Below are 22,142 nucleotides of genomic sequence, written 5' to 3' on the forward strand. Positions count from 1 at the left end.
TCTTGTCCTCTCCGGGCAGGTGCTGCTCCAGAGCCAACACCACACAGTTGGCGGTGATGGTAGCCAGGATCATGTACTCGAACGGCGTGAGGGCCACAAAGTTAAGGACAAGACTCATTTGCATCACATATAAAGCGTACGAGTTTTGTTCACAAGAGGCAAGACTGGAACTGTCAAACGCTGACTTCTTCGTGCGCAACAGCAAAAACAACCTGATGAATGATGTTGAAATGACAGATGAAATTAAGGCTTAGTTCACGTTTTGTGATACGGGAGCGAATGTGTTAGGAAGCTGCTGTTGCTATGGCAACCTTTTGAAGCGCTTTTCGTGTTTGAGCAGGTGAGAGAGGGAGCCCGCGAGGTAAGGTGGGAGGATGGTAAGTGGAACTCGAGTGCCGCCAAGTCACCTTGGCCTGACCGGGAGGACGAACAACTTTGACACAGTTGCAGAGTGGCAGGGGTTTGCAATGGCACTGAAAATGCACAGCTTTGAAGTAGAGCTGTTAATTGATTAATCAGTCGATTAGCAAGTTAATCGACACCTATTTTAATCATTTTAATGGTCCACATCCTCTGATTTAAGCATATCAACAGTATTTCTTCACTGATTTCTTTAGTCCTTCATGAAAGAAATCTTATCTTCTGTTTTAATCAAAATAAGACATTTGAAAACTTTGGAAAACAATGACCGAACCAGTAACATAGTACAACGCCAATCCATAATAATCAATGGTTAATCATAATCAATGGCTAATAAACTAACAGGGGGAGAATGCTTTTGTAATACACTTTTAATGCAAAATTTAAATGAATCTGATTAGTCAATTAATCTATTGAATAATCGATATATTCATCAATTCTAAAAATATTTGATAGTGACATATCTTGTATACGTATTGTAAATGAATATCCGTGATCAATATTATCTGATAATTTGAATGTTCAAAGCCAACTATCTAGTATCGGAATGACCAGTAGCATTATGATGAATGTCTACTATTGATACATCAATATTGTGAAAAAACAGTATCAGCATTGATATTTGAATGTCCAAAGTAAGTCCATATTATTTTTTTCCAGGTCTATACTGTGCTCCCTTTTAAAGAGCACAGAATGGGCCTTGTTTTCCCCTGCATCTTTGCCTCCTTATTTTTTCCATCTAAGAAACTCGGGGCACTAATTAGCAAACCGTCAGGCTTCCCACTCTGTCAATCTGTTACTATTATTTTGCGTTCTCGGATAAGTTGTGACTGTGAAGAATAATTCATGGTGTTTTTACTAGGGATGTAACGATATCCAAACGTCACGATACAATATTATCACGATATGAAGCTCACGATATGATAATTATCACGATATTGTGGGGAGGTTGGAGATATTTAAAAAACGTCACAATATTGTAAAAAAATGAGCTCATAATTTAAAAAAAACAACACTTTTTTTTACATAACAGCAATGTTATGTTATTATTATTATTATTATGTTGTTGCTGTTGTTGTTAATGCACGCACACATTGAGTTCCTCCACATATTGACTTGCTTCCCCTCATCTGACAATTAGCGTAGATTTCAACATAGAAGGGCCAAAACATCCCTAATGAAAATTAAACTGCACTACAAAACTAGCCACCAGAGGGTGCTAGAACTGCACAAATGGAAATCAACCTGACTTTTAACAGATGGCTTGCATTTAAATATCGTGACCATGACGACGACGATATTATGGTTTCACCATATCACGATATTGCGCTTATCGTTACATCCCTAGTTTTTACATACTTGGCCAATAAATCTGATTCTGAGGAATGCCTAGTATCAATCTAAATACTATACAAATACATCAATTGCTCAGTATCACGTTGCACATCCAGAAAGCGGCGCATGCAGGGTCATCTTCAACACTAACATTTGCATTGAGTTGGTGAGAGGTGACTGCGAGGAAGCCTCGAAGTCAGTGTCTCCTCCTCCAGTGAAAACGAGGTCAGCGCCTCACAGAGGACCGGCTGGGATGGTGACCTGGAGACCAGCACTTACTCGCACCCTCGCGCTCACATTGACAGTGCCAATTATTGGTAGGGGCTCAAAATAACAGCACATGCTATCTGTCACATGACATGTTTTGGGGAAAATGTGGAAGGATTTTGTACACAAAAAAAAGTTGTATAAAATCAAATTAAGATTTGGAGGATACCCATTGGGATATAGTGTGGTTGGTTTAGCCAGCGCATGATCATTATATGAAACTGTTACGCAATCAGTCACTAACGGCCAGGGAGGCAGTGTATCAAAACTTTTGTCGTTACTTCACTGCTGGCCTCGGACGATCTCCTACCACGGAGTTAGCACGAATTTTGGACACTGGACCAGAAAGGCGAACCCTCACAGAGGTTAGCTTAGCGCTAGACACGACACAGATGGATTTAAAACATGACAAATAGAAATAAAGCAGCCTGGGTTCTGCTGTTTGCCAGTATACGGCGAGGGAACCTGGAGGTTAACCTAAGTTATTGTAAACTGAAAATGAAGGCGTGAAGGCCACATATGTACATGTCAATACAGTATGTTTTCAAAAAAAAGTAAATATGAGACGTAGTAAAGCACTTAGTTTGAGACAACATACGGTAAAGATAAAGCGCTATAAGTGCATTCCACTTACCATTACGATCAATGGATGTTTCGTTTTTTTTTTTTTTTTTTTTTGATATGATGTGTTTTTCATAGGGCTAAATCCCAGATTAAATTTTGCGGAGGCAGTAACTGGTTAAATGATTTAGTTTATTAATGAAAGTAACACATTATAATCACTTCAGTGGTACACAAATATTGTCATCAGCAAGTGTCATGTTTTGGTTCTGTGGGGGTGGAAATTTGTTTTCTTTTGATGCTTTTGGTTATTTGTCATGTATTCCTTGTCTCTTCCCTTGTCTCGTTATGTCTAACCACGTCCACCTGAGTGTGTCTTTCCCTTCCCAGTGTGTTGTCCAATCAGCTCCCCAAGCCTCTTGTATCTTGCCCAGGTGTCTGTTGTTATCTCGTTACCATGTGTATTTAGTTACCCTGCCTTGTTGAGTCGTTGTTGCTGTCCAGTCATCCCATGTTGTCCATGCCATGCCTTTTTGCCCTTGTGTTTTTGTTGCTATAGTTTGTTTTTGACCTTGTTAATTTGTATTTTTCCATAGTACCTTGTTTACCTTTTTTTGTTAATTACATCCCTTTTTTACTTGCATCCCTGCCTTGCCCTGTTTTTGTTGCCCCCTGCATTTGGGTCCCCCCTAAACGTGACAGCAAGGATGAGATGGAAATATTTTCAGAATTCTAATTCAATAATTGGAAATATAAATTAAAATATTCTGAATTGTGTTAAAGTGCAATAAGTCAGACCTTTCATAAATGTAAGAAAATACTTTGAAATTCATGTGAACAGTAGATTTCAAGAAAACGATCAAAAAATGGGCCTTTAAAATTCTATTTTCTTATAAATTTATGGGAAAAACAGGTATAACAATCGGTTCATAGTATTCTGAGTCGATATCAGGCTCGAAAAGGACAATCGATTCAATATTGATTATTTGATTTGAATTGTATTTAAACACAGCTAATACGTAAATAGTAATCCATTCATATGGATTTGGGATTTCCTGGTTAAATAATAAACAAATACGCAAACGTCCATTTATTGATGTATAAGTCCAGGCTCTATTATACATCAAATTAAGGTTACAAAAATTCAAACTGCTCCCCATACACAAGTGTCATGTTCCATTTTGGAGGCGGCATGGCTCGGAAAGTACAAGAGTGACGAAACATTGTGCTCAACAGCCCCAAATCACGTTGAATTCATCTGAATGTTTTGCACTTGGACCGGACGGGGAGTCGTGGGTCTGAACACGCCGACATTTTTGCCAAAGCCCTCCCACACGCCTCTCTGCCGATTCCAAGGCCCCGGAGCGAGTCTTGACCACTAGCCCCCCACTCCCACTCACCCACACTGCTTAGGTAACCGCAGGACGACTGGCACGCTGCAAACTGGAGGGGGGCGGGGATTGTTTGGAGTGATCCACAGCCCAATACGGCGCATCGAACGTGGCTCCAAAATCCATCATAATCACAATCATAGCTCTGCTTATATTACGCGGACACACGCACACAAACATCCTGTGCAAGGAAGCAGAGATGAGCTGCTGAGCTGGATTTGAACCGACACCCACTCAGAGCACTATAAGGCATGCAGAGCTGTGCTTACATGTGCCCACACTGTGCGAGCCTCCCCCACAGGCTGCTGCTGCTGCTTCTAATGATCACCACACATACACACGCACACACTAACTTTGTGTCCTCGGCCTTGAGTGGAGCACACAATGTGAAAAATGTGCACACCACGGCAATCGAATTCACAGCGCAACTATGGACAAAAGTGTCGGGACAGCTCCAGGAAGTCAAAAACTCAACTTCCTTCCTTTTTTTTCCGTGCATGTGTGTGCGCACGCAATTGAGTTTGTGCTCTTTAATACACCTAAAACCTAATAAAAAAATCCCAATACCCTTCACCGTAATCGGATACTTCAGTCGTGAAGTTGTCGGGAGACCAGAGGAAGGATCAAAGGAAAGAAAGATGAAGCAAAGTGAAATCCAGCACTAACCAGACACCGCCTGCCACCTACAGGGTTACAAAACCTGAATCTTTTACCAACCCCAGAAACCTCTAAATTCCAATAGATTAGGTAGATCTCAAGAGACCAGAGGAAAAACTAAAGAAACGAAGGTAGGATAGATGATCTATTCATTCTTCATGACTCAAGACTTAGGCGAAAAACACTGCTGACCAAGAAGAACATAAAGGTGAATCTTTGAGTGAGTCCCAAAATGTTAGATAGGAAGCACTGTGAAAATATGGGTTGTCGTATTTACGTTAAAAAAAATAAAATAAAAAATAGTAAAATGTTTCACTTCGAAATTCTAAGCAAATTTTACAAGGACAGTTTTGAGTACATTTTACAAGTTTATTAAAAAAAAAAAAAAAAAAAAAAAAAAAAAAAAACTATGTAAGCGTTGAGGAACAAACTTATGACCTTCAGCTTGGGAGACACACATTATACCACTTGAGCCATGCCACTCTTGCTCATGTTTGCCACTATACTGCATTACTGGTGAGTCCAAAATAGAACCAAAACCGGTCTCTTGGAGGTACGAGGACTCCAGCAATATACTAATATACAGAAGGAGTGGCATGGCTCAGGTGGTAGCGTGGCACCCAAGCTGAAGGTCATGAGTTTGTCCCTCAACGCTTATATAGCTTTTTTTAAAAATTAATAAATAAACTTGTAAAATGTACTCAAAATTCTACTTGTAAAAGTTACTTAGGATTTCTGAGTGAAAAAAACTTAACTAGATTTTACAATTAAATATTGCTCTTTATTTACAGTGTAAACTGATGAGATGAAAGTTGAACCTTTTGTGTGTCTGGTTGCATCTGGTATATATGTAAGCAGTACTTCATAAAAAGAACACAGTCAAACGTGGTGGTGGTAACATGATGTCTGGGGCTGCTTTGGTACTCCAGGACATGGATGACTTGCTGTAATTGATGGAACCATGAATTACGCTTTACCAGAAGTGCCAGAAGGGAGAACGTTTGGCTATCAGTTCATGACCTCAATCTGAAGCACTCTGGTTCTGCAGCAGGACAATAATCATACCAGCAAGTTAACATCTGATTGACTTAAAGAAACAAAGTGAAGATTTGAAGATGCTTATAGTCATAATCTGGACTGAAATGCTATTATCCAGGGCTAGATTGTCTATTTGTTGAAAAAGGCGAAGGGTGCCATGGCTTCAGAGGGCGCCAGAAAATGGGTGGGAATAAATGGCCTCCCTGTTTCCACTTATTTTACTATGTACAGTACTGGTAAATTGATAACTTGCATGCGTTTGAGTGATTAGTCTGAGCATGGCATGTTAATCACTCACAAGTATTTCTGTGTTGTTTTGTGGCATTGAGGGGTCTCAACTATGATAGGTCATTTGTTTACATTAAATCAGTCAGTGTGTACATTGGCCGAATCTATGCTACTAATATGCATTAGGAAAATCTGTTATCTGTTTTTTCTAGAGCTGTCAAACGATTAAATTCTTTAATCAGATTAATCACATCTTAGAATTTTGATTAATCATGATTAATCACTGACTTAAAAAGGCTTTTTTTCTCCCAACACATTTTGCCCGCTAAATTTGAAGCGCACCTGTTATGTGTTAATTTTTTCGACATTTAATGTTATGAGGACGTCTTCAAAAATTTATATTCACTGCACATGCTCATCCTGCTTTTTCTAAACAATTAATTATCTGCATAATTTAAAATGGGGAAAAAAATGACCTATGGCATATGTAAACATTTATTAAATGCTTTACTTTAATGCATGTAGTTATGTTTATTGCTCAAACTCCAACAGCTAACTTTAATTTAACTGTCCACTGTCAGCTAAAAAGGATCATCTGCGGTCAAAATTAATAGTGTGATTAATCTGTGGTAATACAATGATTAATGCGAAAATTTTTTGTGATTAATTAATTAGTTAACGCTTTAACTTTGACAGCACTAGTTTTTTCACATTTTAATGTATGATAATAAATTATGAAAAGTACATTATTTCTTCTAGCAGTTATTTAATAAATGAAGGAGAATGTAAAAAAAATAAAAATAAAATGATGCTATTCAATTTCTTTTATAAGCATAGGCCTATAATATACTGTAACTTGTAAATGAAATTTAAAAAAAAAATGTTTTTGAGGAAAAAATATATGTAAATATCTTGCCTGGGGCGCCACATTGGGTATAGAGTGCTCTGGTGTGACCTTAAAAAGGCTGTTCATGCATGAAAAAAAAAAAAAAAAGTGTTGCTGAATTAAAGCAATTCTGCAATGAAGAGTGGGACAAAATATCTCCAAAGAGATATGAATGACTCATTGCGAGTTATAGAAAAGGATGGATTTCAGTTCTTGCTGCTGACGGTGGCCCAACCAATTCTTAGGTTTAGGAGGCTAGTCTACTTTTTCCACACAGGGCCACATAGCTTTGAATAGTTTTTCCTTAATAAATCACATGAACTTGGAGAAATTGTGCTAAAAAGTAAGAACTTGTCAAGAGGACACATTTTTAATTGTATTAATGAAACTGATAACTAAAATATAGAGAATAATATATTTAAAAATGATTATATTGTATTTTTAACCACTTGAAAAATACATAAATGACAAAAATATGATTTACGAGGGACTAAGTGATCCCTTAGTGACACAAAAATAAAATAAATAATACTATTAATAATAATAATACTTTTGACACTGACATTTGTGTTTATGACCAACCGTCTTTTTGATTTGTTAAATTGAAGTTAACCAAGTTAGATAAATAGCGACAAGGAGTGTCTCAATATTGACTATGGAAAAGCAGAGATGCTTTCAGATATTTACTGTACTTCGATGACAAACATCGTCAAGTGGTGTCATATTTACGAAGGAGGTGTTTTATTTTGTGCTCCCCGTAGTGCTGAACCGAACCGGAAAGGATATGGCCACTCGATGATTCGGCGTGCGTACTTCCTGATGATGTTGTCCTCGGCGAAGATGAACAGCGACCTGTTGACCGTCAGGCAGTTCTGCCGGTGCGGCACCGGGTTGTACAGAGCCATAGTCCGGGCCCGCTGCGCCTTGGCTTGCTTCATCGACGCCGTCATCGCGCCCGATCCGTCGGCACCTCCTCCGGCGGTCGCCGAGGCGGCCCCGGGATCCAGCGCGTCCCCGCCGCGCTCCGCGTCTCCGTCCCCGGAGTCCACGGTACTCGGGGCGGACTCGTCACCGAAGCGAGCCATTCTAGCAAAAGAGTTGAAAAGAGCTCAGTTGCCGCCAATCACTCCATTTCGTGTCCCGTCTGTGAAGTGCGCTCAAAACAACTTTTAGCGTCAAGATGTGCGCGTGCAAATCCGCGGCAAGTCCTGGAAAACTTTGCGCATCACAGCCAAAAAAGACCGCCGAAAGTGAGTCTACTCTGCCAAGCTGGTTCGTCGCCCGAGTGGCTCCATCGCACGCTCACGTCCAACTACAGGATGAGGATGAGGATTGCTGATGATCACCTGCTGCAACTGATGAGCTGCACAAGTGGTCAGGCAGCAGCACAGCACAGGACGCCTCTCATCGCATGGGCTCACGCACGCCACCTGCTGCTCAATGGAGGACGACCAGGAAGAAGGAGGGGCGTCCATTTCGTTACCATAGCAATTCTAAGCACACTGCTGCATTTTTTTTTTAACATATTAAACAACCAATGAGAAACATGTATCATTTATTTCTCTGCTTTTTACACAAAATACAAATACTTCACATTTTTGTTGTGATTCATTTTATCATACATGCTTTTCAGTGGACAGTCACAACATGACTAGAGCATTGCGGCGTGCGTTTTCTGTTGTTACTTGATATGTTTTCGGTTTGGTTAGACTTCTATCTTTTTCTATTGTTGGTGTGCTTCTGTAGGGGAGACCGGGGCTAGTTGTATCACTTTTTATACTTTTATATATTGCTTAGAATCAATACATCATATATGAAACAAAACGTATACCAGAGGAAAGACCAAAGTCTTGGGTATATTTTTTGTATTTATGTCATTTTCATAATTTGTGTCAGTTATAAGCCATCAAATAGAGGGAGTGAACATGTGACATGTTGCCCCACCAATGGGTAAATTGTCACACTATATGGGTTAAGTTGTCACATTGGAATTTGCAACTAATAAAACAAGGACAAAATTATTCTTGTTCTCCTATTTTTTTGTTTGTTTGCTTTTCCAGCCAGAGAAATTTTCTATCATTGATCTTGAAAATGTAGTCACTGAGCAAACTTTAGCATAAAATATTATGAAATAGATTAAAGTCCTTAGGAACTGCTGGCATATAGGTCATAGCTCTTAGCCTCAAATGCCTGATTTGCTTCCCTTATTCTGGAAATTTTGGATGAAATTGACTTAAAAAAAATAAAGCAATGGATGGATGGTTCATTATGAAACTTAAACCAGTGCTAACATATGAGAATACTGTAGTTTTAACAACTGGAAAATCAATTTTAAACAATGAAACAAAACCTAGCAAATTAAATTCCTCACTATTCAGACTCATCATCGGAAGAACAATTCTAGCATAAGTAAAAAGAGTTTCCAGAGGTGCATTTTTCATCCGCCCATTCTTTGCATATGTGACAACAAACCCCAAAATGACTGAGACAACATGCCCCAAACAACCATGTTGGCGAATACTTGCTCTAGTTTAAAGTTAGCTTAAAACAGAGCAGTGACTGAGGCATGACAAGATGCCTGAATCTCTCCTCTTAACGAGTCCACATAATTTGCTGCTAGAATTTGTGTATGTACGACGCCGGTTTAAAAAAATATGAAGTTGAAAATGTTTACTTTGGGTTGTGCACTCATGCAGCTCACAATGTGCTATACTCTTCTCAGACAGTACACAACCCCTCACCATTTATACGAAGAAAGCTAGTATTCCACTTTTTCGTTGCGCCCTCTGGTGGAGGAGAAAATTGCAATGTGACAACTTACCCATGATACAACGAGCCCCGATCTCCCCTACAATAAATACTCCACACCCGACAGAGCAAAAGTATTTGCAATGGTTACAGCAGCAGTAGTAGTAGTAGTGGTAGTATAGCAGTCGTAGTTTTTTTTTGTAGTAACAGTCGTGGTAGTAGTACTGTAAGTGGTCCAAATATCACAGAATGAATGTTAACATTAGTGGTAGTAGTGGGAGAACTTTGAGTAATAGTAAGAGTACAGCATTTGATATACTAATGATTGCAGTAGTAGTAGTAGAAGTTGGTGTTTTAGTAAGAATAGCAAGTGTAGTCGTAGTCCTATTAAGAGCAGCGGTAGAAGTTCTAAGAGTAAGTAGAAGAGGTACATAAATAATACTGTAGTAGTGACCATACGAGTAGTGATAGTAGCCGACTGGTAAACGTAGTAGCAGTCATGAAGCAGGAGTTGTAGTAAAAATGCTAATAAGAGTAGCATAGTAATAGTTGTAGGTAGCAACACTAAATAGTTCCTCATTTATGTAGCACTTTTCCACCTTACAAGGCCTAATCATTTTGACAGCGTATCAGGAGCAACTGGGAGTTCAGTATCTTGTGCTGGGATACTTTGACTAGCTCACAACGGCTTGGGATTGAACCCACAACATCACGGTTGGAAGATGACCACTCGATCATTTAGCCACGCGTATGTGTAGTGCTAGGAGCAGTCAGAGTAGCTGCAGTATAGTAATAATAGTAGTAGTAGTTCGGGGTGTGCTCAAAAAATCGATACGGCAGTACATCGTTGCGACCCTCATTACAATACATGTATCGATACGCATGCGTCAGAATCGATATTGCTCGTTAAGTTTAAATAGGCAGTTCACGTTTGCCTTTGCAGCCTGCATTGTGCCTAAAAAATAAAAACCAGCAGCCTCTTTGAAGTTAATTGCCTTCAATTAATGCAAAAATAGCTCACCAGTGATTAGACACTGTGTCTTGCTAAGAAAAATGAAAGCAGAGGAAGAATAACATTTATTTACTTATAAACTTAACATGGCACATGTATCTTAATGTACCAATTTTCCTATATTTTGTTTAAAAAACGAAATAGAATGTGTTACATGAAAAAAATGGTGCTTTTATTTCCCCATATATTTCAAATAAGAACATTTTTTAGCTGTAATTTTAATACTTTAATATTTTTGCTCATATCGGCTCATGCTTATTAATAAATTTTCCCGGTGTATCTGTGAAAACTGCTCCTTGCTCTGCAGTGCGTACACATTTAGACCAGGCATGCCGCTTGGTGGTAAACCACAAGAGCTACTAACAAAAAAACATTTTTGTCATCCAGCATAATAAACATATCCTTTAGGTATACATATGACTTTATTATAAAATGCAAGTAAATTAATGTAAAATATCGGGATACGTATCGCCTTGAAGATCATGCATTGGGATATATATGTATCGCGATACGTATCGTATCGTGACCCCTGTATCGTAATACGTATCGTATCGTGAGGTTGGAGGCAATACCCAGCCCTAGTAGTAGTAGTAGTAGTAGTAGTAAAAGAATTAGCTCGGGTAAGAAAAGTAGTAGTCAGAGTTGTAGTTGTGGTGATAATATATTATTATAGCCACATGTACTTATTAAATGCGACACAAGCCGTATGCTGCCCGCTCTTGAATGTCAATAAACAGATAGTAAGAAATCTCAATGGGGGACTTACTTGCACTATAGCAATATTTCCAAAGTAGGCCATTGTGCTAATATTGGAGCAAAAGTCAGGCGTAAAAATAGAGCGTGAAATAGATCTGCTCCTTTTTTTTGGGAGTGGATGAAAAAAAAAAAAAGAAAAAAAAAAAAGAAGAGTGTTTTCCTCGGGTGCCACAAGTGAGACCTGATTAGGCCTCTGTTGGCTCCATCCGCTGCACCTCCAGCCCGGCATTCTTTGCTAAGGACGACCTCTAGAAAAGACATGATTGAGAAAAGCTAATATGCAAAATAAAGTCTCCTGCATGAAGTGTGCAGATGGGCAGCGTTTGAGGGCTCAGACGGGGGATTGGGACGGCAGCCAACAGGCATTGACAAGTGTACTCTTGGCAAACAACTAAAAGTCTGCAAGGAAGTAAAAAAAAAAAAAAAAAAAAGTCCAAATCAAGTGTGGGATTAAATTCAAAATGAGATGACTTTTAATTTTTTACATTTAATTCAAGGGGAAGTGGAAGTCATGTCAAACATTGTCTTTACGATTGTCGGGTCATACGTCATCACAGTCAATGTCAAATGAAAAGCATGTATCGTTGAGTCAAATAATCTACTATTTTAATGTAAATGGACATAACCCTGTCCAAAAAAATTCAAATTTTTCATCATCATTTTTCTTTAAATGTATTAATTTTATTTAAAAAGTGTTCATAATAATGAACACCTAATTTATATACTGTGTTATAAAATATATGACCACATATCAAATCATTCACTGTCCAATGAAATCCCTGCAGGCAATTGGTAATCTTGATTTTTTTTTTTTAATGCATCATTTTTTTCAATTACTTTAAATATCATGTTTTCATTCTTTCTTGAATGACAAAAATATGTGATTATGATTCTTAGTTATCATATTTTTTTAAATAAAAATAAAAAGGGGAGGGGGGAAAAAAAGTGATCACTATTCAATGGAAAGTATGGAAAGACATTGACCCACAAAGGTTACAGAAAAATGTGTAAAATGACCAACAACTCTATGCCATGCACCTCATGCTACATGAGCAACTCCTCCTGCACTTTTACATAAGAAACATCATCTACCAAAAATGTTTGTCCATCTCTGCAAACAGCATCTCTATCCTTCTACTTCCTCTCTCTGTCGATCTGCACCTTCTCCAACTGTCTGCTGTTTCCATAGCGACCGGGCTGGCTTCAATTCCTGCTCTCGTTCTTTTTATTTCTGCCAACAAAAGACATCTTTCACAATGGCTCTTCCTACAGAAATCTGCTTTTTCGTCACACACAAACGCACACGCGCGCACACAAGTGCAGCGACTCCGTGAGCGCCTTGGTGAGGCTTTGAGATCGACTGTAGTTTTTGTTTTGTGTGCTGTATAGTGGAAATTACGCAATATTGACAAATCTAGAGAAACTCAAACGCACATTTTTGTCATGTACTCCTCCTAATTAATAAATAAACATCAATTAGGGACCAAGCCCCTTGAGTTCCCTCTAAATCACAACACATCATCATCTCTGATAGCTTTTTATGTGTTTATGTGTTATGTTCTGAGGTTGGATCCCAAAAATGCAGACACAAATAAGACCTTAACTATTTATTCCCATCGAGAGGCGTGGAACAAACTTGACTAGATGAGAAACAACGAGAGTTGCACAGAGGAACAGAGGTAATAATCCGACAAAACACACACTTCTCAGACAGGCTTATATAGACAGCGAATCGATCTGATTTGCTGTGGCTAGACATGTGGGTAACAGGACTGACATGGAATTATCTGATTGGCTGTTGACCAGATAAAGAGATTAAAGATTCTGACATCACATAGCGTCTTACCAGTTGAAACTAGATGCTGGTTACATCAGTTCAAAACAGACACTTGACCTCACGGTCATGACCCAAACATACCCTTGCATGACCCTAATCATGACAGTAAGCTTAACCCTTGCATGACCCTCGTCATGACAGTAAACATAACCCTTGCAGGACCCTCGTCATGACAGTAAACATAAACCTTGCATGACCCTAGTCATGACAGTAAGCATAACCCTTGCATGACCCTAGTCATGACAGAAAACATAACCCTTGCATGACCCTAGTCATGACAGTAAACATAATCCTTGCATGACCCTAGTCATGACAGTAAACCTAACCCTTGCATGAGCCTAGTCATGACAGTAAACATAACCCTTGCATGACCCTAGTCATGAAAGTAAACATAATCCATGCATGAGCCTAGTCATGACAGTAAACATAACCCTTGCATGAGCCTAGTCATGACAGTAAACATAACCCTTGCATGACCCTAGTCATGACAGTAAACATAACCCTTGCATGACCCTAGTATGACAGTAAACATAACCCTTGCATGACCCTAGTTATGACAGTAAACATAACCCTTGCATGACCCTAGTCATGACAGTAAACATAACCCTTGCATGACCCTAGTCATGACAGTAAACATAACCCTTGCATGACCCTAGTCATCACAGTAAACATAACCTTTGCATTACCCTAGTCATGACATTACGAAAGTACAATTAAAAATGGATTACTAAAATGGATTTTTCTTTCGTTTTTTTTGTTTTTGTTTTTGTTTTGTTTTTAGCCAAAAATGATTGTTTCCACATAACATATATATTTTGGTAGCCTTGCTAGGTCTGAGTATCATTCTACTCAAATGTCTACTGGGGTTCCACAGGGTTCAGTTTTAAGGCTCCTGTTTTTCTTTTTTGCCTTTGCTTCTATCTTGATAAAGCACATGATTTCAGTCAGATTCATGTGCCGCTTAAGAAGAAAGATGCCTTCGCTTAACAAGCATGCCTTGAAAACGTTAACTTTAAGTTGGACAGTGATTTTAAATTGGATCGGCAAATCGATGTGGTAGTTAAGATCAGAAGTCAATTTGACCTACCGGTACATCACAACAGGAGGGTTACATTTCAATTCAATTCAATTTGAATGACATTTTATTAACCTTTGTTATGTTTTTGGGCCAATGTGACCTGAGGCAGAAGATATTATTTTGTCTATAATTATGATAACCATTATTTTTCCATGAACAATTAATACCTTTAAAAACTGACTCTACTTGGCTAGTATCGATCATGACAGGACACGTGATGCAACTTCCTGTGAAGAAAAGGAAGTTGCCTCTTCCAGCCTCGTGATACAAGCGCACACGCGTGAACTATAAAGAAACATGCTTATGCACGTCTGCATTTATATAATTGCATGCTTACAGCCAACATTTACGCAAGTGGTTCGTTTGAGTATTTTTTTTTTTTCTTTAAAAATCACATTTTTTCCTCTCAGTTGTTCCCTAGCAACGGATATCCGCTCAAATGTATGACTAACCATGCTGTGGAAGTGGATGCTAACTGTTCATTAATGTGAAAGAAATGTAATGTGTTGATTTTGTTGGATATGTATTAAACAATAGTAAGGACATTCAGAGTAACTATAACAATTTGCTCCAAAATATCTTTACTAGCCTTTTTATTTGACCATTTATGACTGAAAAATCTTCAAATGACGTTTTAGCTGTTCATAATGGAGATTTGGGTTCGAATTTCCTGCCCTGTCTGCAACGTCATGTGCATCGTGTATGGCAGTTGTGTCCAAACTCGGTCCTACAGGTTTTGGACATTTCCCTTTCCCCAACACAGCTGATATATGATCAGCTCATCAACAAACTCTGCATAAGCCTGATAATGATCCTGTTGATTGGAATCAGCTTGTGTTGGAGCAGGGAAACATACAAAACCTGCAGGACTCGAGGACCGAGTTTGCCCACCACTGATGTATGTGAAGAACGATATGTGCAGTTTCCTTTTTCGGCCACAGGTGGCAGTAGCGATTCAGCCATCCGTCCATTTTCTTGACCGCTTATTCCTCATAAGGGTCGTGGGGGGTGCTGGCCTATCCCAGCTGGCTTCAGGCAGTAGGCGGGGTCCACCCTGAACTGGTTGCCAGCCAATCGCAGGGCACACAGAGACGAACAACCATCCACACTCACACGCACACTAGGGACAATTTGGAGCGGCCAATTAACCTGCCATGCATGGCTTTGGAATGTGGGAGGAGACCGGAGTACCCGGAGAAGACCCACGCAGGCACGGGGAGAACTTGTAAACTCCAGCCAGAATGGAGCCTGGACTCGAACCGGAGTCCTCAGAACTGGGAGGCGGACGTGCTAACCAGTGACCACTTATACACCATGCCACCCCCATATATCGATCCATATACAAAAATAAAAAACAACACAAAAAATAAATATAAAAATAAATGTGCAAATGAATACAAAATAAATATATACATACATTTAAATATCAATCAATAAATACAAAGGTTCTGCTCCCATATTTATTTATTTCATGCTGCGGAAGCTGTGAGCATGAAATGCGTGATGAAACGTTATTCAAATGTTTTTGATTGATTTTTTTTTTTATCTCGTGTGTGTGTGTATATATATATATATATATATATATATATATATATATATATATATATATATATATATACATATATATGTATGTATGTATATATGTGTATCATTGCCATTGATATGTATTTTTTAGGGATGTAACGATAAGCGCAATATGATATTAAAACTGCTGTTGTCGTCATGTTCACAATATTTAAATGCTGTTAAAAATCTGTTAAAAAAAAGTCAGGTTGATTTGCATTTGTGCAGTTCTAGCACCCTCTGGTGACTAGTTTTTTAGTGCAATTTAATTTTCATTTGGCATGTTTTGGCCCTTCTATGTTTAAAATCCACACTAATTGTCAGATAAAGGGGAACGTAATATGCCTGTGAAGCAAGTCAATATGTGGAGGAACTCAATGTGCGTGCATTAACAACGTAACATAATAATAATAACACAATAATAATAAAACATAATAATACGAATAACATAACATAACATTGCTGTTATGTACAAAAGCACAATATTGTGCTTTTTGTAGTATGAGTTTTTTTTTTTTTTTTTTTTTTTTTACAATATTGTGACCTTTTTTAAGTATCGCCAACCTCCCAACAATATCGTGATAATATCGTATCGTGACGTTTGGATATCGTTACATCCTTAGTATTTTTTATTGAATCTTTTTTATTGTTCATTTTATTTTATGTATTTATTTATTTATTATTTGGGTATTTTTGGTCCTCCATAACCAGTTGAGGAGTACAAAGACAAGTTGCTGACAGTCAAGCCTGGTAGTGGGAGTGTGATGGTCTGGGGCTACTACGGATGATTGAGGAAAACATGAACGCTAAGCAGGATACCCTCCCTCCGGAAACTGCGCCGAAAAAGCGATATTCCAACACGATAATGACTCCAAACCAAACCCGCCTCCAAGACGATCACTGCCTTGTTCAAGACGTTGGGGATGAGCACCTCTCCAGACCTAAACCTAAATCTTGACACCATGCCCAAGAGATTGTGCTGCAAAACAATGATGGCCACAAAAAAAAAAAAATATTGACCCTTTGGGCAGTTTCACTTAAGGGTCTACTCACTTTTGTTGCCTAACGAATGTATTTTGAGCAATTTTGAGGGAACAATAAATTTACACTGTTATATATAAGTTGATGCTATTTTTCATTGTGTCAAAGTGTCATTTTTACAGTGTTGTAAGAGGGGTACTCACTTTTATAATGTACATAATGTAAATACCACCTCAAATTCTCCTCCATTTTTCCTTCCCTTTGTAATCCTAAATTCAGCCTAATTGCATGAAAGCTGCAATGAGTTAAAAGCTGTCAATCCCAAAAGCATCCATTGCTGCTTCCCTGCTGCTCTCCTACATTGATTCCCTAGCATCCCCTAATGGACAAAAAACTGCAATACACTCGGCACTCAAAAAGAAAAAAAAAAAAAAAGAAAAGAAAAAAAAAAGAAAAGAAAAAAAAAAAGGTAGCACAGCTTGGTGCATCCTTTCACGTTCCCAATGTGTTATGTCCAATAATAAAAAGTGAGGCTTGCAAATAAACAATGAGCTGCTAACTGTTGGAGTGGATGTTGGAGGAAATAGAGGAAGAAGGAGGGGGAGGAAGTGTGCGTCTATGGGGTGGGTGGGCTTGGGGTTACGCTTGATGGAGAGCCACTCCACGCTCGAGTGTTGGCAAGCGGCTCATCACGGCACCCTCGGCTCGGCCGTTAATGGCTCCTGCAGTCCCCGCATTGCTCAACACACGCACACACAAATAGTGAAAAGCTGAGTTTGGAGCCATGAATCAGTGGGAGATGATTGTGTGATTCAGTGCTTTCCTGCAGAACTCTTCAAGAAGAAAAAAAAAAGTAAGCAGCATCAAAACAGCATTAGTTCTGTGTGTGGATTATTATTATTATGAGTTGTTGAATATTATTATTTTCCTAATTTATTTATTGAAAAAAATCTATTCTTAATTGACTTTGTAACGTATTTCCATTTTGATGGTCCCTGTAAGTGAGCCGCACAGAAGCAGGTGGAGGCTATTTAAAGCGACGAACATATAAGCTCACCTTTGGGGGTTACTGGAAACGGAGACGCATCCATCTAGCCAAGTCTTCAACTGCGATAATCATCTTATGTAGGCAGTTGTAAAAGTACAAAAAATAGTGGAATACCGGTTAGCATGTTCGGCTCACAGTTGGGGGACGACAGATTTGATTTAAATGCATGTAATTATTATTTAATGATATCTATTTGTGTTTAATTTTATGTAAATTAATTTAATGCAATTAATGGTAGCGTTATTGCTGTTTAAATGATTTAATGTAATGCAATTTTATTTCATAATTTATTTTTACATTTTATTTTAATTTATTAAACTTCACTTAATTTTTTTGTGTTATTTTTTAATTTAATTATTTTTATTATTATTTGTTTAATTATTTTTGATACATGTTAAAAAAAAAATACCTGTAGAAACGTTACATTTTGTAAATTTACTGGCTAAACCTTGACTTGACTTGACTAAAAGACTTTTACTAGGTCAGTTACATTATATTAAATAATAAAATATACAGCGTATTAATGGGTCTAATATTATATTATACATGTTATATTTGATGTTTATAAGTGTTTTTTTTGTTTGTTTGTTTTTTAAAGATTTTTTAGGGGCATCATGATAGGTTATCATTTGTTTTCTTTTTTTTGAGAGCGAGCTCAGTACTGTTCATACGGTTGTCTTACCGATTCAACATGTCATCATCATTGCACTCTTTTTTGTGTGTGTGTGTGCGTGTGCGTGTAGGTGTGCGTGTTCTTGCTTATTAATTCACCTGAAACCTATTAAAAATTCCATACCCTTCACCTTAACCAAATACTCGAGTCCCGCCAGAGTCGTGAAGTTTCAGGAGACCAGAGGAAGGATCAGAGAAAGGAAAGATGAAACAAAGTGAAACCCAGCACTGACCAACCACCACCTACTACCCACAGAGTTAGAAACCAGAATCTTTCACCAACCCCAGAAACATCTGAATTCCAACAAATTAGGGAGACCTCAAGAGACCAGAGGAAAGACTAAAGAAAGGAAGGAAGGACAGATGAAGCAGAGTGAGACCTTCCACCTATTCAACGAGCAGCGGGAGAAGCAAATTCGGTTTGAATTTCAGTAGGTGCTGGTGTGGTGGATCTGGCAATGCATGAGAACTCACTGATCAGCCAAAAACTCCTGATCATGTAAAGACTACTTACTACATTTGTTAAACTCATCAGGGTAATATATGGAAACAGGAGTTCAGAACAACTTACTCCCACTCCTTTCTGCGAGCTTGCGGCGTGCTCTGCATCTTGTGAGCCTGGTGAGCCATGATGACGTCCCTCTGCTCCACGAGACCCCCGCGGCGCCGGAGAGCGCCGTGCGGGCTCGGGGAGCCCGAACCCCGGTCGGACTCGTCGGCTCCGGTACGCGTCAGGTCGAAGCTGGCCGCCCGGGCGGGAAGGTCCGGGAACTCGCCGTGCGGCACCTGCAGGGAGCAGGAACGGGCGCCCTGCGCCAGGCCGGGCCGACCGGCCGGGAGGGGCTTCCGCCAGGGCTCGGGTTCGGGGAGGGACAGGGAGGAGTGAACGCGCTGTTGCCCACCCGGACCGCATGTGGACGGGGAGTGGAGGGTGGGCGTGAGGGAGACGGACAGGGACTGATTGGAACTAGTCAACATCTCGACGCTGGCAACAGTCCAACATGTAAAGATGTCTGGGCAGAGACAAGGAAGCAGGAAAAAGAAAATGTCAGCTATTTAGACTCCAGTATGGACAAAAACAGAGGAAAACAGGAGGACTTACATTTTTGTACATTTGATTTAGAAAATAAATACATTGGCAAAATGACATTAAAAAGTTAAAATGCAACATAATACACTAAAAACAGTTGGGTCAAAAAGAACCCAAATTGGGTCAAAAGGGGACTTACCCAACTTTTTGGGTTTTCAATTGACCCAAAAAGTTGGGTCAAATGAATAACCCACAAAATGGGTTGCTTTGTGGGTTATTAATTTAATTTGACTTAAATAATGCAAAATGTTGGGCCACTTCCTTTTTTACCCAGTTCAATTAAGTTATTCAAATAACCAAAAAACTGGGTCAAATGAATACCCCCACAAAACAACCTCCAAAATTGGTTTCGAATGGGTTATTAATTGAATTTGACCGAACTTTGGGGGTTAAATAAATATTTTCGTAATTTAACTTTTTGGGTTAAATAACGCAGGGTCAGTCAGTTCTTTTTTTTTTTTTTTTGACTATTCAATTAACCCAAAAAGTTGGGTCAAATGAATAACCCACAAAACAACCCCCCAAAATGGGCTGCTTTGTGGGTTATTAATTTAATATGACTTAAACTTTAGACTTAAATAACTCAAAAAGTTGGGCCACTTCCTTTTTGACCCAGTTCAATTAAGTTATTCAAATAACCAAAAAACTGGGTCAAATGAATACCCCCACAAAACAACCCCTAAAATTGGGTTGCTTTACTGCAACTCAACTCAACTCAACTCAACTCAACTCAACTTTATTTATAAAGCACTTGAAAAATAACAGCGGCTGAATACAAAGTGATTGCAGTGAACATAAAACATAATAGATTTAAAGTTAAAATAAAAACATGAAACATAAAATAGAATACAGTCTTCCCTCGCTATAACGCGGTTCACTTTTCGCGGTCTCGCTGTATCGCGGATTTTTTTTAAGTGCAATTTTGCATATTTTTTTACAGTAATATACCCATTTTATAAAATTTATGAAGGTTTGAACATTGTCAATGTTTGAACAAGAGAGAAATGTGAGAACATGTAAATGCCTCAATGAGAAAAGTGTATAAATTGTGCGGTCGGGGATTTTAGAGCCTTAAAACATTTATAAGAGTTGTAAAACATGAAGCTAACTACTTCGCGGATTTCATTTATTGCGGGTATTTTTTGGAACCTAACCCCAGCGGAAAACGAGGGAACACTGTAAAACAATTTTTTTTTTTTTTTTTTGGTTATTAATTTAATTTGTCACAACTTTTTTTAGGGTCAAATAACAGAAAAAGTTGACCCAACTTTTTTGGGGTCAAATAACTCAAAAGTTGGGTCAAATGAATAACCCACAAAACAAACAAACAAAAAAAAAGTTGGTTTTTTTGGGTTATTAATTTAATTTGACCCAACTTTTTGGGGTCAAATAACTCAAATAGTTGGGACAAATGAATAACCCACAAAACAAACAACAAAAAAAGTTTTTTTGTGGGCTTATTAATTTAATTTGACCCAACTTTTTTAGGGTCAAATAACTCAAAAAGTTGGGTCAAATGAATAACGCACAAAACAACTCCAAAAAAAATGGCTTGCCTTGTGAGTTAATAATTTAATTTGACCCGACCTTTTGGGGACAAATAACTCAAAAAGTTGGGTCAAATGAATAACGCACAAAACAAATAAAAAAATGGCTTGCTTTGTGGGTTATTAATTTAATTTGACCCAACTTTTTTGGAGTCAAATAACCCAAAAAGATGGGTCAAATTAATAACCCACAAAACAACCCCCACAAATTAGTTGCTTTGTGGTTAATTCATTTCCTTTGACCCAACTATTTTTGGAGTGAAATAACTCAAAAAGTTGGTTAAAATGAATAACTCACAAAAAAAAAAAAAATGTTTTTTGTGGGTTATTAATTTAATTTGAGCCAACCTTTTGGGGTCAAATAACTCAAAAAGTTGGGCCAGTCCATTCTCGACCCAATTTGGGTTATTTTTGACCAAACTGTTTTTAGGGTGTTCACGTTCACAATTAAAAAATAACAATAAAATCACTATAAATACTGGTAAACAATTGTTTATTTTACTTTTTTTTAAATTACATTTATTATTTGCTCGCGAGCGTTTGCGCATGTAGCAATTGTTTTTTCATTAAGGTTGCAAAGTCATTCACTAGATGTTCACAAACTGATTTTTCTGTTGCACAGAAATGTTGATGTTCAAAATCAGGACACACCTGTCTCTGCTGGATGATCAGCACAACCAGTTGACATTATAACAAAACGAAAAACAGGATGTGCTCACGACACAGTTTCAATCTTCATGGGAAGAGACTCGCCTCCAAAAATGCAAAAAAAAATAAAAAATATTCCTCTGCTCTTGAGCACTCTTTTCTTCTACAAGCGTTCCAAATGACAAGAGTCCAAAGACGGGGGCGTGGAGAAGCAGAATGGTCCCGGCGGATCCTCGGTCGCACAAAAAGTCACAAAAGATGGATCAGATGTGGAGGCTGGAAGGAGGATGAGGAGGATGAGGATGAAGATGAGGCCAAGGCACAGCAGTGACTCACTCGTCAAACGTCAACAGTTTGGAGTGTTTGAAAGCGCAAGACT

The 22,142-nt window shown here is 38.5% G+C and overlaps 1 protein-coding gene across 1 annotated transcript in view; it reads right to left on the minus strand.

The window, feature by feature from the left end:
• Window positions 1-21,873, minus strand: part of LOC144017493 (voltage-dependent R-type calcium channel subunit alpha-1E-like) — an 80,941-nt gene extending 59,068 nt beyond the window's left edge. The window contains exons 1-4 of the mRNA XM_077519125.1: window positions 21,767-21,873; window positions 19,050-19,491; window positions 7,570-7,869; window positions 1-86 (exon numbers count right to left, since the gene is read on the minus strand). The exon at window positions 1-86 is cut by the window's left edge and continues 20 nt beyond it. Coding sequence (XP_077375251.1) covers window positions 1-86; window positions 7,570-7,869; window positions 19,050-19,491; window positions 21,767-21,803 — 865 coding nt within the window. The 5' untranslated portion in view covers window positions 21,804-21,873. The remainder of the gene's footprint in view (window positions 87-7,569; window positions 7,870-19,049; window positions 19,492-21,766) is intronic.
• Between the last annotated feature and the right edge of the window lie 269 nt (window positions 21,874-22,142).

This window comes from Festucalex cinctus, chromosome 1 (genome assembly GCF_051991245.1).
Source record: "Festucalex cinctus isolate MCC-2025b chromosome 1, RoL_Fcin_1.0, whole genome shotgun sequence".
NCBI classification, from domain to species: domain Eukaryota; kingdom Metazoa; phylum Chordata; class Actinopteri; order Syngnathiformes; family Syngnathidae; genus Festucalex; species Festucalex cinctus.